The sequence below is a fragment of the Haliotis rubra genome, unplaced genomic scaffold (assembly GCF_003918875.1).
Source record: "Haliotis rubra isolate DU_JTF1 unplaced genomic scaffold, ASM391887v1 Scf465, whole genome shotgun sequence".
Lineage (NCBI taxonomy): Eukaryota > Metazoa > Mollusca > Gastropoda > Lepetellida > Haliotidae > Haliotis > Haliotis rubra.
In genome coordinates this window covers 210,453-227,500 of record NW_025767152.1, presented here as the reverse complement: position 1 = coordinate 227,500, position 17,048 = coordinate 210,453, and the positions used below count along the sequence as shown (strand labels likewise).

At 40.9% G+C, this 17,048-nt stretch overlaps 1 protein-coding gene across 1 annotated transcript in view; it reads left to right on the top strand.

Moving 5' to 3' along the window:
• The window catches only part of LOC124290435 (integrin beta-1-like), a 56,645-nt gene that overhangs the window by 20,305 nt on the left and 19,292 nt on the right, over positions 1-17,048 (top strand). The window contains exons 3-7 of the mRNA XM_046727134.1: positions 1,150-1,254; positions 4,573-4,654; positions 6,994-7,125; positions 7,954-8,050; positions 16,295-16,394. Coding sequence (XP_046583090.1) covers positions 1,150-1,254; positions 4,573-4,654; positions 6,994-7,125; positions 7,954-8,050; positions 16,295-16,394 — 516 coding nt within the window. The remainder of the gene's footprint in view (positions 1-1,149; positions 1,255-4,572; positions 4,655-6,993; positions 7,126-7,953; positions 8,051-16,294; positions 16,395-17,048) is intronic.

The following is a 17,048-nucleotide window of genomic DNA, read 5'->3' as shown; positions in this document are numbered from 1 at the left end:
TATGTTATTGTGACATGGGTTTATTTATATAACATTCTTACAGAAAATGTAAAATACACTTACTAATCACCCAGATATTGTCTGATCTCATCTATGATCGCTTCCAAATGGAACACATGTCACGTGTTGTCATTCCACAAATCTATTTGAATGTGATCAGTTGTTGGTACTTGTAGGTAACATTTGGGAGTTAAAATTTACTTTCGAATACAGGTTATTTTGTGTGATATCTTCGTAAAATCATCACAGAAAATGTTCAGATGTAGCACGCAAAACCTTGTGGCCCTCTGCACTTGAACTTAGGATTATATTCACTTATGTGTTTATTTGTAGAAACAGCAACATATTTAATGGTATTTGTAGGTAACGTGATTTTTTTTACCAAATCAGACTTTGATTTTCTTACATTTTTTTCAGATTATTACCTGTAAGAAATATTATGTAACGCCATTGCATTTGAGTACTTTACATATTAATGCTGTAAAAAGTAATACAAAACATAACCTTGTGTTGCATTTACATAAATTGACAGTGTCATTGAAAACTGTATTCGTAGGTTTCGCAACAAAATACCACTTGAAAACAAATTACCAAAATTACGAATTAAGCCCTAGACAAAATCATTTCAGGGGATTTATTCATGAAATATTTGGCAATCAGATTATTAACCTTTGTTCATCCAGTTTGGCTAGTATTTAACACACAACATGTTTTCAACAAAACATTTGTAAAATAAAAGTCAAAATGAATAAAAATGGACTGTTTTTGTCTCCCATAAGCCTAATTCTTAATTAAAAATAGTCATGTTATATATGGCCCGAATCGTCTCACTTGTGCCGATGTGATAGGCATCCTGGGTAGTAATGCTAAGATGTTATGGGCCCAAACATGCTGTGTACACTTGTCGTTGGAATCGACCATATATGGTGTTATTGCAACACGTGCACAGTGTTTGTGACTTGTGAGTCGCAATCAAAACACTTTTCTCAATATTACGCTGTTTTCAGGAAGACATTTTACCAAAGCATCAGGTGGGTACTTTCTTTTGTACGTCAGATTATGTTCCTTTAGATCATGTGTTCTAATCCAACATCAGTGTTCTCCAACCATCCATTACGACCCTTGTCTCATGCCCTGTCTATGTTCCAGGTAATTGTCAACCCAGAAGACAGATGTGGCACGATAGAGGAAATCAACAAGACCTGCTCCATAGCGAACATCACCTTCCCCAGCAACAACATCGAATACAACGAAGTGAGTACCGCCTGCACTGAAATTATCTGTGGTCTTCAGTGGTCACCTGGCTTATCGTTATAACTGACTAAGGGGATTGGGTGGTCAGTTTGTCCTGAGTTGGTTGATGCATGCCATCGTATCCAAATTACGTAACCTGGTGCTCAAGATGCCAGTCACCGGGTTGTCTGATCCAACAGCAAACAAACAATAAACAAGCGAACTTATGATTTTAATTAATAATATCTTCTGTCATTTCGCCTCTTTTATATTAGTCCTCATGTGTTCATTGATATACTATTGAGACCCCGACCGCGTCATATCAAAAGACGTTGAAATATGGTATTTGTTGGTCCCTGCCTGGCGCTCGGCAGTAATGGGTACAACAAGTACTGGTCGGCTCGGAGTCAGTATAATGTGTCTGAGTGTTCATGCTTCACTGCGGCATGGTATCTCAGTGGGCTAGCACTATAAAACCAGCTTAAGTCTGGGCTAGTACAAGCAGCCGCACATACCCACACACACGCATGCACGTCGTCATATGAGCGAAATATTCACAAGCACGACGTTAAACCCAATTCCACCACCACCACCACTATTGAGACATATTTCACACAAAGCAGCACCCCGCTAAAACGAATGGTTCCGTTGGAATCGTCCCTATTGACGTTCTTAAAGCATCTGTCAATTTCCCAAGGTTATTCCGTTATTCAGTATCGTAGAATTTTATGGTGGACCTTTTCGATTAAGGAGAGTATTAGATTCTATGTTAACTGACGTTGAAAACAATTACTTGAAACCCCTTCCTCTTCCTTTTAACACTTTAAAAGATCACCGTGAAATTTCTTTCGTAACAAAGATACAAATCTCAACTGTGTATGTAAATGCCCCTTTGGTATTTGTGTTACACTTCGGATGTAACGAACATCGAATAACCCCTCACATCAATTCGTGATTTATCTCACTGTTTCACCCAAACACCCCTTATCGATTGTTTAAATATGTATTCAGTGTGTTGACAATGTTTTTATACAAAGAGGCGGTGGGATAGCCTAGTGTTTAAAGCGTTCGTTCGCAGACCCGCTTTCGATCCCCCACATGGGTACAATATGTGAAGCCCATTTCTGGTGTTCCCCGCCGTGATATTGCTGGAATATTGCTAAAACCGGCGTAAAACTAAACTCACTCAATCTTTATGCTAACTACCGTCATGAAAAGGATGAAATGACTTTTCACCCCAGGGAATCATGTCCATACGATGTTGTTTACTTTATTTAAACACAACAAGATAATCCGGAAGTATGGCCGTTGTGGGAGTGGTGGCATTATGATAACAACCGTGATCCTATTTCCTTCCCTTGTCGTGTTGGCGTGTTCAGGAAGGGCCAACCCGACGGACTTCTCGTTTGTTTGTTCTTGCAGATTAGAATTAAATGCATTTAGAATGTATATAACTGCCCACATGTCAGGGAATTTGATGTGGTATTTTTCCATAAAAACTACACCCGTGAGATCCGGGTTAGAATTAATCTTCAGTAGCCCATGCTTATCATAAGAGGCGACTAACGTGATCGGGTGGTCAGGCTCACTCACTCGGTTGACACATGTCATCGTATCCCAATTGCGTAGATCGATACTCATGCTGTTGATCACCTGATTGTCTGGTCAGACTCGATTATTTACTAAACAGACCGCCGCCATACAGCTGGAATATTAGTGAATGCGGCGTAAAACCAAAATCACTCACTGACTCACTAAAGCTAAATATTTCTGGTCGGTGGGGACGTCAAGTGTTCACTCTCCGTAATCTCAAGCTTGTGAGAGGGGTGCACACATTACGAAATGCTGGGATCGGGTGCCTCAGTCTGAGAGTGGGGGTTCGAATCCCAGATAGGCGTCAACCACAAATGTAATAGAAGCTGTACTTTTGTAGGAAAGCGTAACTCCAAATATAAAATATGTTACATTTGACCACTTCCCTAATGGCATTGATAGCTTTCAATAGGGGCCGTGCCAATTAACACATGTCGGAGGGGTACAAAACATCCGTGATGAAGACTGCCTACTTTCAGACTTCTATTTTTTGGAAACCGCGGTGGATGTAAAGGTTAAATCGCTGATTTTGTGTGCTGGCGAATAGGTCCTCACTCTTTGAGTGTGCATGTTTCGAAACACCTATGGGACTCAACCCTCAACAGAACTACAATCTGTACTAAAAAGTGTTACAGCTCATATGGCGTCCTCAGATGTGGAACAGATAATAAAACCATACACACACAACAGCACACGTACACACACACACGCACGCACAGGCACGCACAGGCACGCACACACACATATATGATCACTTGTCTAGCCTAAAATCGGCATCAGTCAAGACTAACGCGGGTCAGTGGCGTAGCCTCGTAGGTTAAGCGTTCGCTCGTCACGCCGAATCCCCAGGTTCGATTCCCACATGGGTACAATATGTAATGTCCATTTCTGGTGTCACCCGCCGTGATATTGCTGGAATGTTGCTAAAAGCGGCGTAAAACCATACTCACTCACTCAAGACTAACACAAGAATGTCATCGGTTCCCAATTGCGCAGATCGATGCTCATGCTGTTGATCACTGGATTGTCTGGTCCAGACTCGATTATTTACAGACCGCCGACATATAGCTGGAATATTGCTGAGTGCGGCGTAAAACTAAACTCACTCACTCACTCAAGCAGGGCACTGTTAGAATGCCTTTGTGATATATATTCAATCGGTATTCAAGGCATAGGTATATTCAGTGAGTGAGTGTAGTTTTACGCCGCTTTTTAAGGCACAGGTATATATATGAATACAATAACTCGGTGCGCCTCGTGGCTGCAAGAGTTGTATACTCCCCAGGGAGTTGAGATTGATAATGCGATGTGCCGTTGAGGTTGACATCCAATGATCGAGGGCAAAAATACCAGCGCCTTGAGCATGCACCAGTGCGTGGATATGTGCGCTATATAAATATCCTATACTACTACTACTACTACTACTACTACTAATAATAATAATAATAATGATAATAATAATAATAATAATAATATTAGCTGTCTTTGCTGAAAAGTTTAAGAACATTTGCAGCAAACTTAAATCTCACAAATACTGAATAAGCAGTGGTCAAGCTCTGAAATCTAAAGATGCAACACTTGTATTCACATTCCATTGATGAAGATGTAAAGTACTGTTGCTTTTCTCTGTGAAATATGTATACAACGCTGCTAAGTTTTCGGTGTTAACCGGTATTTGCATAAATTAAAATAATTCGCGATGTATATGTGCTCCTCGTCATCTTCATCTACTTGTCTTGTTTCCAGAACAACAATGTAACCGACGGCGTGGACGGCAAGGAGTCGGTGCAGCTGCAGCCACAACGACTGACCCTGCAGATCCGCCCCAGTGAGTAGGGTGATTGTACATATATACTCAATGTTAGAGATAACGCAACATACCTTGATGCTACTCCCCTAGTGAGAAGTTACATTGCATGGGATACCATTGTAAATTCAAAGCTTCAAAGATTACGCTCGATTTAACAATCGTACAGACAAATCACTGATAAATATTGTGAGCGATAATGAATGCCATCGACGTATATCACCAAGCTATCGACTACAAGACCACTGAATAAGGACCATCTAGCATGTTCATGAAAACGCTGTTTGAAAACAAAGAATGAGTGGGTTTAGTTTTACGCCGCTTTTAACAATATTCCATCAATATCACAGAGTAGAACACCAGAAATGGGCTTCACATTGCACCCATGTGGGGAATCGAACCCGGGTCTTCGGGGGGACGCTTTATCCACTAGGCTGAGTACCGAAGACGGGCCAATATGTCATTCTGTACATTGATGTATGAACTAGTTTTCTGAGCCTGCAAAGGTATAAGTATGCCTGTTTCTTAACTGGCACTATTATTAAGGTGGGGCGGTAGGGTAGCCTTGTAACTTAAGCATTTGCTCGTCACGCCGAAGGCCCGGGTTCGACTCCCCACATGGGTACAATATGTAAATCAAGTTTCTGGTGTCCCAAGCCATGATATTGTTGTACATTGGAAAATTGCTGACGCACTCACTCACTAGTAAGCTGAAAGATTGCTGACAAGGGCGTTTAAACATTTCCCTGTCCCATCACACGACTCATAACAAACGTATATCTCGTTCTACAGCGGCTGTACTATACAAGCCTTTGTGTGTAAATTGACTTAGTATTGACATACAAACGCCAAACACGTTTCACACAATGCAGCAATTATCCTTTGTCCTGGTCCCTGGTTGGTAGTCGTTACGACCGTCGTTACACAATTTACAAATTACGATGCCATTATGATGTTTATCATGTCATCCACTGGGTATATTACAAACATATGGCAGCGAGGCTACCGGAGATGTGTCTGTCTGCCTGCAATTACTGGCAATTTAAGATGCGTCTTTCTGAGTCAGGATGACAAATCGGCATATGTGACATTTACACACACGTGAGTACAATAAGGGTGTTGTACGGACCTTTAGTAAGTTGTAACGAACAAAAGCAGTTATGCAGTTAAATCATTGTCATTGCTCTGTCAGATCAGAGGGTAGAACCGTCTAATTATGGAAAATAAAAAAGTGATCAAAGATATATACTGAGGACACAAATAACGCAACAACACTTCGTCACTGTGTTCCTGTATATATTTTTGGGGCGGTGGGGTAGCCTAGTGGTTAAAGCGTTCGCTCGTCACGCTGAGGACCCGGGCTCGATTCCCCACATGGGTACATAGTGTGAAGCTCATTTCTGATGTCCCCCGCCGTGATATTGCTTGACTATTGCTAAAAGCAGCGAATAAGGTATGAAGAAAGAAACTGCTGGGGCGAACGTAACTTGTATCCTCTTGTATCATGGTTGCTGGGATGACACAAATATGAATCGACGTTATTCGACGATGATGGGTTTGATACGGGTATCAGACTTTGTTTCTTGGAAATTACGTTTTTCTTCTTTGGTCGACTGTTTTCAGCTGCTGCTTGATAACCTTTGTAAATCTTTGTCATGTCCAATTTTCAAGTTGATACTTTCTTTCGTGGTGCAGTTTATTCCAGTATTCGTCATTCTGGAAATAGAAAGATGAATTAAAATCGAAATTATTTGAAATGGAAGTGATATCTCCAATGAGAGGATATTGACCTGGAGAATTTAAAAATCTGCTGCTCGTGTTCCACAATATGACAGCATCACTCCCAGTCTCGAACAACTTCACTGGCTTCCTGTATCATTTTCAAGCTTCTCCTCTTGACACACAGCTGCATTTATGATAATGACTTTCCAAAATATCTGAATAATTTTGTAACTCTTCATACTCGCAGCAGATCTCTCAGTTCCAGCAACTCCCTTCTTCTCTCTAAACCAGCAACCAAGATCACGATGCGTGACACAACCTTCTCAGCTGGAACCCCAATAATCTGGAACAGGGTCCCAATCACTACCAGAGAAATCAGCTGTAAAGACTCTTTCCAAAAAAACTAAAACCCATCTGTTCACAATATCCCCCTCATAGTCTTCAAGACTTTCTTCTTCAGCGCCGTTGAGCAAGTATTTTATGGAAGCAAGCGCCTTAATAATTCACTATTATTATCGTCATCGTTATCATCATTGCCTTGAACTACCAATGCCCTGAAAGGGAGACTTTGACAAAGTAGAAATAAGGTAGATTCGATGATAATGTCCGAGATATCTCGTGTACCATTTTTCTTCCAGATTCCAAAGTGACGGTTCCGCTGCGGTATCAGGCTGCCAGGAACTACCCAGTGGATCTCTACTTTCTCTTTGATTTATCCTTCACCATGAACACGCATAAAAAAAAACTGGCTAACTTAGCTGGGAAAATAGGTGAGTAGTGCATGCTTGGTCAGATGAAACCAGATTAACCTCTGAATCTCGATATACTACACAAATATCTACTTATACTAATACTACACACGTTAAATTTAGATTTAAAAAAAAGAGGTTTTAAATTGAACTTGAATAGTTCAAGTTTATTTTATTAAACCTCTTATTTTTTAACTTTTTTTAAATTTGAAAGAAAGTTAAATCAACGAGGTAATAATAGAAGTAATGATTAAAAACTCGAACTTTTGAATAATAAATGAATTAACGAAAACATCATCCAAACTTCATGTTTTTCAGCAATATAATTGAAATGTGAAAATGGCAATTATGTTGAAAATGACGCCACGATAAAAAAATTAGAATTTGACAGAAAGCGTTTGGTTTTTTTTACCTCGACCTTTCGACAAAATAAGGGGCGATGGGGTAGCCTAATGGTTAAAGCGTCCGCTTCTCACGTTGAATACCCTGGATCGATTCCCCACATGGGTACAATGTGTGAAGCCCATGTCTGGTGTCCCCCCGCCATGGTATTGCTGGAATATTGCTAAAAGTTAAAACCATACTCACTCACACATTTGACAAAACCATACGGGAGTAATGTACATTGCCAACGAACAATGAACAAAACGTATGTTCACCTCAAATGTTCTCGTATAATGTGGAATTCGTGTTGAAATCTGACCGAATTGTTGCTAAACTCGACATTACAATTACGTTTTTGTTTTTTATGCTGCAATCGATATGTGCGTTTCTTAAAAACAAAAACACAATTAGTTTCTGTGGCGAGTGGTGAATGTTGTAAAATAATATCCACTTCTTCATTTACAGCTAACAAAATAGGGTCGATTTCCAACAATTACCGTCTTGGATTTGGATATTTTCAAGACAAAGTCATTCTTCCATTCACCAATACAATTCCTAGCCGGTAAGTCAGACCCGATTCTGATTGCTTAGACAACCGCTTTCTCTTTGAATACATGTCGTTTCAATAGCAACAAACAATTCCATTTAAATTGAAAAGGAACCCCAGCGAAATGGACGATTTAGAACATAAGGACAGTCTAGAGGTTACACACCACCAAATGTGTTCCCAAAGACTTCTATAGTAACCTTGTATTCTTTTTAAAAATATCCAGGCTATCAACAGCCATTCCATGTACACATGGGTAAACTACGGCCTTTAAACTACCATAAAACAAAATATCAGGCCAACTTGTCCGGCTCGTTTTGCGAGCACAGGAAGCGGAACACATCAACCCAAGTTCCGCACCAAATGTGGAAAATATATGTACACACAATAAGCATAAGTGATGGTGATAAAAATGACAGCACTAAATACTTAAAATTGTGGTCAGTTTTAATTACTGGTTGGATGTGCTTTTAAAAAACATAAACATCTTACACTATTTCATCCAATCACAGCTGTCACATGTCTCTGTCTCTCTTCACTTGTTCGGCTCTCGCGCAGGGAGCATGTGATACTGATTTAGTGTAGCGGAACCTAGACTGGCTTCATTTAGGGCTTTCGTATTGCAGAAAAGGTTGGGCGGTTGGGGACATGATGTGATTCAGGGACTTTGGGACAAAATTTTGTTTGCTCTGTGGAATCGATCGATTGCCTGTTTGGTGATTTGAATCTGAATCAGTGATTTTGAAAATCGATAGAGTGGCTTACAAAGCGATGGGAATGCTTTAGAAAAGAATATGAAAACATGAGCAATGAACAGTCTTTCTATACAACTCTTTTGTCCGTTTTTGGAAAAGACAGCAGCGGACACAGACACGCGCACGCACGCTACGCACACACAAACCTGTGTTTTATGAGGACTTTGTAGTAAAAGATAATTGTACTAAAGGGTCCTTAGGCTCAAAGGTCCTTTATGTAAAGACACATGGTAGTTAAAGGTATTGGTGTAAATATGTGGTGAAAGGGCCCTTGTGGAGAAGGGTCTTAGTTGTAACGGCCCAGCTAACAATTTCACGTTGCCACAACGTTGTCACAACATTATGCTTTCGTTGTTACAACGTTATTCTGTGGACTCCTATTTACGTTGTCTCAACGTTGTGGCCTGACGTTGTGATACGTCATTTTTACGTCGCAGCAAGGTAAACGTTATTTGATGCTCACGTGTTTTGCGTTGTCTTAACGTTCTATTTAACGTTAATACGAGGGACAGTCAAAAAGTAGTCGGCCTGACTTAGTAAATGATACAAATGCAGCTGTTTTTATGTTATATTTTTCTACATATTATCTGTCAACCTCAAGCAAATTGGTTTTGCTACGTTCCAGCCTTACGATCCCCATTTTGTTTGAAATTTTATCTTGGTACCCCCCAAAAGCGCAAAATCTGCAATAAATGCACCACAAACTTCAGGTAACAAGATGTAGCGGTAGACGTCCGCTAGAATCAAACTTAGATATTAAAGTGCATAAAAAAGCAATTTGAAAGTACAATCGCTTGTTAAAGTGATTCCCCCTTCATGTTTACTGAAACAGCTTGTTTTGGAGACACTACCCACCCCCTTTCAGACGACGAAAGGACATAACTTATTCTAATGTTTTCACTTTTTCACACATGATGCTAAAGGTTCAAAGTAAATACTGAATGGTCACACAAGTGTCAACTCTCAGTACTAGTATATTGTAAACAGGGCCAGCTTGAATATCTGGACACAATGTTTTTGAAAGACTAAAATGGGGGCGTCCTTAAAAGAAACAGCCCCCGACTAAATATGAATCAAGCAATCCAAAGCTTCGACTCTTAATTATGACGGGAAGTCATCCAATACTATACTAACATATACTCTCCCAAAAAAGAAACGCATATAGGAATTTCAACTGTATTTTTATGTTTATTTTGAAACATCTTGTAGGCTTTATGAGTCAATGAAATATAGCGAAATTGCACACAGGAATGCAGACTTATCCGTCTTTGGCACCAACTCGAGGAAAGTCAGTTTGAGTGTCACATGGAGACGTGTGGTGGCGCTGAAGTCAATACCTCGTGTGACCACCGTGGGCATCCAGAACTGCACGGCATCGCCTCGGCATCGAACGAATAAGTCTCAGAATCTCGTGTTGCCCAATCGCAGCCCACTCTGCCTGTAGTGCCTGTGCGAGTTGCTGAAGTGTCTGGGGCTGAGGGTTACGGCGTCGCACCCGTCTGTCCAGGGCATCCCACAGATGTTCGATCGGGTTTAAGTCCGGTGATCTTGAGGGCCAGGGGAGCACATTGATGTTGTGGTTCTGGAGGAAGTCTCTAGTGTGACGTGCTGTGTGAGGCCTGGCATTGTCCTGTTGAAACAACTCCCTCTAGCGATCAATGATTGGAAGGAGGTGTGGGCGTAGGATTTCGTCACAGTACCGTTGAGCTGTCAGGTTGCCCTGGATCATCACCAAATCACTTCTCCTACGGCAGGTGATCGCTCCCCACATCATAACACTTCCCCGGCCGAATCTGTCCACCGCGGGAACGCAATCGTCGGCGTCTGTACACCCGCATTCTTCCATCGCGTCGTTCCAATAGAAATCGTGATTCATCACTGAACCAGATTCTACGCCAATTCGGTAGGTTCCAGGCCTGAACGTTGGTGCACCATTGAACTCGATGTCGACGATGTTGTTGTCGAAGCACAGGGCCAAAATAAGGTCTTCTGGCACGTAAACCAGCCTCTCTCAACCTGTTCCTGACAGTCTGTGCAGAAAGCCTCCTCAATCCGGGTATTTGTCGAGCGGTACTGGTCGCCGTAGCTGTTCGATGACGCAGGTGATGTACCCGGATGTAGCGATCCTGCGCCGCAGTGGTCGCTCGAGGTCGCCCACTACGAGGGGCATCTGCTACCGCATTCTGCCGACGATATCTCTTCCAGAGCCTTGAAATGGTGCTTTGGTGAACATTCATGCGTCGGGCAACTGCACGTTGAGACTGGCCAGCTTCAAGCAAACCAATGGCGATATGACGGTTGGCTTCACTTAGACGTGGCATTTTGCGTTCGTCAACAATATTCCAAATACAGTGAATAATCGACAGACAGCGATCAACCTTTTATACCCACCATTGCGACTATCTGATCCCAAACTTTCACGTGCATTGCATGTGAATTGTGTATTCTTAGACACTACACGCCGAAATTGAAAATCATGCTGTTAAATACGGGTATTTTACGGATGGTGCGTTTTGATGTGATGTTTCAAAACATAAACACCATAGGACTCATAAACAGAGCCAAACCTTTTGTAAAATGAATCACGTTTTAAAACATTGCTACATGAAATTGCTATTTTCATGATGCGTTTCTTTTTTGGGAGAGTATATTTTATATGACATTATCTGAGGACATACCATTATCCAAGAGGTACTAAATGACGGATCGTTTTTCATTTTCTGCATTTTTTCTAGAAATATTATACTCCAATGTCTCGTTAATCAAATTACCCACATATGTGAAGTTTTGTATACGGCTTTGCTAATGATTCCTACAAACTAAAATGGAAGCATGCATCATCCAAGTGAGAAGAGAGCCTAACCACATGAGTGAGTGAGTGAGTTTAGTTTTACGCCGCACTCAGCAATATTCCAGCTATATGGCGGCGGTCTGTAAATAATCGAGTCTGGACCAGACAATCCAGTGATCAACAGCATGAGCATCTATCTGCGCAATTGGGAACCGATGACATGTGTCAACCAAGCCAGCGAGCCTGACCACCCGATCCCGTTAGTCGTCTCTTACGACAAGCATAATCGCTCCCAGTAGTGAACAGTACATAAGAAACAAAGCAGAGATTCACTTCAATGTTTATTCGTCAATTTCCATATTGTTTTGGTCGTGTGTTTTCTGAAACTGTAGCTGAATAGTGAAAAAGAATCTCAAAGTGAAACGTTTTACAGAAAATTCTATCGTGACAAGTTATAATTGTGACAACGTTGTATCATGACGTTACCAATCTACAACCCTCCCATAACGTTGCGAAAACGTTCCGTGTTAGCCGGGGGGTTCATCCTTACAGTAAATTAAGGGTCCTAGTTGCAGAGGATCCTTGTAGTAAAGGGTTTTAGTTATAAAGTGTCATTGTATTTAAAGATCCAAGTTGTAGAGGGTTCTTGTGCTTCGTGGAGCAGGTTCATTGTAGTTGAGGATTTTTCTTGTAAAGAGGGCGTAATGTAAAGATTCCTGATAGTGAAGGGTCTTAGTTGTAAAGGGTCCTTGTTGTAAAGGGTCCGTGTTTTAGAGGGTCCTTGTTGTATAGTGTGTTAGTTGTAAAATATCATTACATATACATGTATTACAATATGCTGGTTGTGCATGGCCCTTATGGAAAAGGGTCCTATATAGTTGTAAAGTATCATTTATAAGATCCTAGTTGTAAAGGATCCATATTGTAAAGGGTCCGTGTTTTAAAGGTTCCTTGTTGTAAAGTGTCTTAGCTTTAAAGTGCCATTGTATTACAATAGTCCTTACAGTAAAGGGTCCCACTTGTAATGTGTCATTCTGCTTCGTAGAGCAGGTTCCTTGTACTAAAGGGTCCCAGATGTAAAAGGCCTTATTGCAAATGATCCTGGTTGTAAAGGGTTCTTGTGCTAAGTAGTACAACTTCCCTGTTGTAAAGGGTCGTATTTATAAATGTTCGTTGTAGTAAAGGGCCTCAGTTGTGAAGGGTCCTTGTAGAAAAGGGTCCTAATTGTAATGTTTCCTCGTAGTAAAGGGTCCTATTTACGGGGTTCTTGTATTAAATAGTACAGGTTCCTTGTAGTACAGGGTCCTGGATGTAAAGGGTCCTTGTGCTAAGTAGTGCAACTTCCATGTTGTAAAGGATACTAGCTGTAAAGGCTCGTTATAGTAAAGAATCCTAATTGTAATGTTTCCTTGTAGCAAAGGGTCCTATTTGAAAATGTTTCTTGTAGTAAATGGTCCTTTTTACAGGGTACTTGTGTTAGATAGTACAGGTTCCTTACAGTAAAGGGTCCAACTTGAAAATGTGCCTTGTAGTAAAGGTCCTATTTTGCAGGGTACTTGTGCTAAATAGTGCAGGTTCCTTGCAGTGAAGGGTCCAACTTGAAAATGTGCCTTGTAGTATAAGGTCCTATTTTACAGGATACTTGTGTTAAATAGTACAGGTTCCTTGTAGTAAAGGGTCCAACTTGAAATGTTCCTTGTAGTAAAAGGTCCTATTTTACAGGATACTTGTGTTAAATAGTACAGGTTCCTTGTAGTAAAGGGTCCAACTTGAAATGTTCCTTGTTGTAAAGGTCCTATTTTACAGGATACTTGTGTTAAATAGTACAGGTTCCTTGTAGTAAAGGGTCCAACTTGAAATGTTCCTTGTAGTAAAAGGTCCTATTTTACAGGATACTTGTGTTAAATAGTACAGGTTCCTTGTAGTAAAGGGTCCAACTTGAAAATGTGCCTTGTAGTAAAAGGTCCTATTTTACAGGATACTTGTGTTAAATAGTACAGGTTCCTTGTAGTAAAGGGTCCAACTTGAAAATGTTCCTTGTTGTAAAAGGTCCTATTTTACAGGATACTTGTGTTAAATAGTACAGGTTCCTTGTAGTAAAGGGTCCAACTTGAAATGTTCCTTGTTGTAAAAGGTCCTATTTACAGGATACTTGTGTTAAATAGTACAGGTTCCTTGTAGTAAAGGGTCCAACTTGAAATGTTCCTGGTTGTAAAAGGTCCTACTGTACAACCTACTCGTGAACCAGGAAACACTCCAACGGACATTCATCCAAAATAAGCCGCTACGCCCAGCACTGTAATACGATAGGACACTACAGTTTTACCATTTGTTGGCAGCTCCCATAGTGGGCTATTTACACACCACTGACCCGACAGTTGCCCTACAACCTATGGTTAAGTGTAATCATCGCACTCCATCTTCTCGCGATGAACAAATACCATTACAACTGGCGTCATTTACACTTCCTGTGTATGGTGTATTGTAACATGGCGGAACAACGTTGAAGTGTCTCATCTATCACGACAAATAGTGTAAATGGAGTGAGTGAGTGAGTATGGTTTTACGCCGCTTTTATCAATATTCCAGCAATATCACGGCGGGGGCACACCAGAAATGGGCTTCGCATATTATACCAATGTGGAGCATCGAACCCGGGTCTGTCGGCGTGACGAGCCAACTCTTTAACCACTAGGCTACCCCACCGCCCCAAGCGACAGATGAACCTCCTTAATCCAGACAGTTACAATGTGGACACTCCCGTTCAAACACGTGTCCATATAAGCAGATCCTGGTATGGAACGATGTTCTGGGAACTCGTGTCAAGGTCTAATGCTTCCTCTCGTCTGAAAATTAAATGCTTTCTTAGAAACAGTGGGTTTCTCTAGTTTCCTCATCGTGTATAACTTATAGTTAGGGAAGGCGGAAAATATTGTTTACGGAGCTATGTGTCAGACTGCAGGTTCAGTGTAGTTAGATCGTTGTTACAGTTGTTCTGACTGTACATCAGTAACTAGCAGAACCAAGGAACGACAAAACCATCTTGGACACAGTGGTGCCATGGTGGTTCCGATTCTCAGAATTTCACACCTTATCCAGATTGATATATTGGAAATACTGTTTAAAGGGCGTTTAAACAACATTCACTCAGGGCGGATGGGTAGCCTTGTGGGTAAAGTGTTCGCTCGTCACGCCGAGGACCCGGGTTCGATTCCTCACATGGGTACAATGCGCCAAGCCCATTTCTGTTGTCCCCCGCCCTGCGATTGCTGGAATATTACTGAAAGCGGCGTAAAACTACACTCACTTACTGAGAAACAGACCATACTACACTCACAACACCTACTCTGATTGAATTATTACCGTCCGGTTTAACTAGGTTTCGCTGTTCATCCTTCATGAGATTTTTTTTTTTTTTCAAATCTTTGTTTGCCGATAGTTGACCGTGTTTCGCCAAAGGCTCCCTTGTTAACTTGTATTGTAAAACTGGTCCAATTATTCCAGAGCTGTGATAATGGCCGCAATAATGAGTGTTAATGTCAGGAGGTCAACGGAGTGACTGGGTGCCGTCTCTCTCAACTGCATCAGTGTCAATGATATTGAAAGGTCGCCCAATAAACAAACTCCGGCGTCTTCGTCACTCTTAACCTGTCACCGTATCAAACTGACTGAATCTAATTCAAAGATTTCATATATATCCCGTTAACCTGTCAAGTTCCGGGTTAGAATTGATCTTCAGTAACCCATGCTTGTCGTAAGAGGCGACTAACGGGATCGGGTGGTCAGGCTCGCTGATTTGGTCGACACATGTCATCGTATCCCATTTGCGTCGATCGATGCTCATGCAGTTGATCACTGTATTGTCTGGTCCAGACTCGATTATTTACAGACCGCCGCCATATAGCTGGAATATTGCAGATTGCGGTGTTAATAACAACCAACTTCCGTGAATCTTTTGAAAATATAATATTTATGCAGTTTGTTTAATCTGATGAATATTTTTAAAAAACCCAGTCGTTAGTACAAAAGATGTGATCGCTGTTTGAACGCGTCCTTGACCCATTTCCCGGCAGTCTTTCAATGAGGAGGAGAACGAAACTGTAGAATGACGGAACGGTTTCAAAACTGTCGAAAATCGGTTTTGGTTTCACAATTTAAATTTGAATATTTCCCTCTGTAAAACCAAATTTCATTAATTAATACAGTAAATGATAATTTATAAGAATATGGCCCCTTTTATGCTGATGTGCAAATAATAGGGTATTGAAATGAATTCAAATATGTGCATGGTTCAATTAAACGGGTAGGGGTAAATAGTGACAACCCACACATCATTTCTTTAAGATAATTATGTTTTGTGGTTTCTAAGGTCCAGTATTACTATATCAGTATGGGTTATTTCCGCTACTTTTTCTCGGTGTAAAGTTGCATCATGCTATGTATAGGATAAAGCACATGCATATGCCCTTTTTGCAAGAAGATGACAAGCCACAAAATCAGGGCAGGACACATGCTAACAGATTGAATGATTGACTTGCCTGTGCAATATTCACTCGCAGTTTCGCAAATGCTTGATGTCATACAGTGATTCGAAATCACATTGTTATGTAATCAGAATCTGTTTGCAGCAAAGTTCGTCGATATATTTAGATTTGTTTAACTGGAATAATTGTGTCTCTTTTTTTCAAGGTTTACATATGTGTTATATTGCAGACTGGTGGACCCATGTAATGCAAACGAGCGACCACGGTGTTCGGAACCGTACGGGTACCGACATCGGCTAAACTTCACAAAAGACGTGTCGATGTTCGTGGTAAGTACTGTCCCAGTCCGACTAGTCATATAAGACTATTCCTCAAACCCGAACTGGTATAATCAAGACTTGAAGTAAGTACGCAGTGCGAGAGGTTCAATTCGCCCGATACTTATTCTAGCGTGCGGTTATAGGATAGTCTGGGTAGCCTAGTTGTTGAATCTTCTCTCGTCTCGACGAAGAATGGGATTCGATTCCGCTCAGTTTCATTACCAAGGTGGATATTTCTAAATTCGGTTGGTGGTGGTTCTCGGCGTGATGTTGCAAGAATTATTCTAAATGAAACGTTAAACTCATCGTTACACATTGGTTGGCTGCTTCTTGTTTTACGCCGCACTCACCAATATTCCAGATCTATGGCTGCGGTCTGTAAATAATCGACTCCGGACCATACAATCCAGTGATCAACAGCATGAGTCTCGATATATGCAACTGGGATACGATGACATGTGTCAACCAAGTGACCACTCGATCCCGTTAGATTTAATTTTCTTACACAATATATAATTTTAGGACTGTATTCATGGTCTAATACTTAAAGTATGTTTAGAATACTTGTCATTACATGTCATGTCAAAACATGTCACCACTCACCAGTGAAGTGAAAGAATGTTTAGAATTTATTAGATTCTCCTTCTCTATGATATATATCGA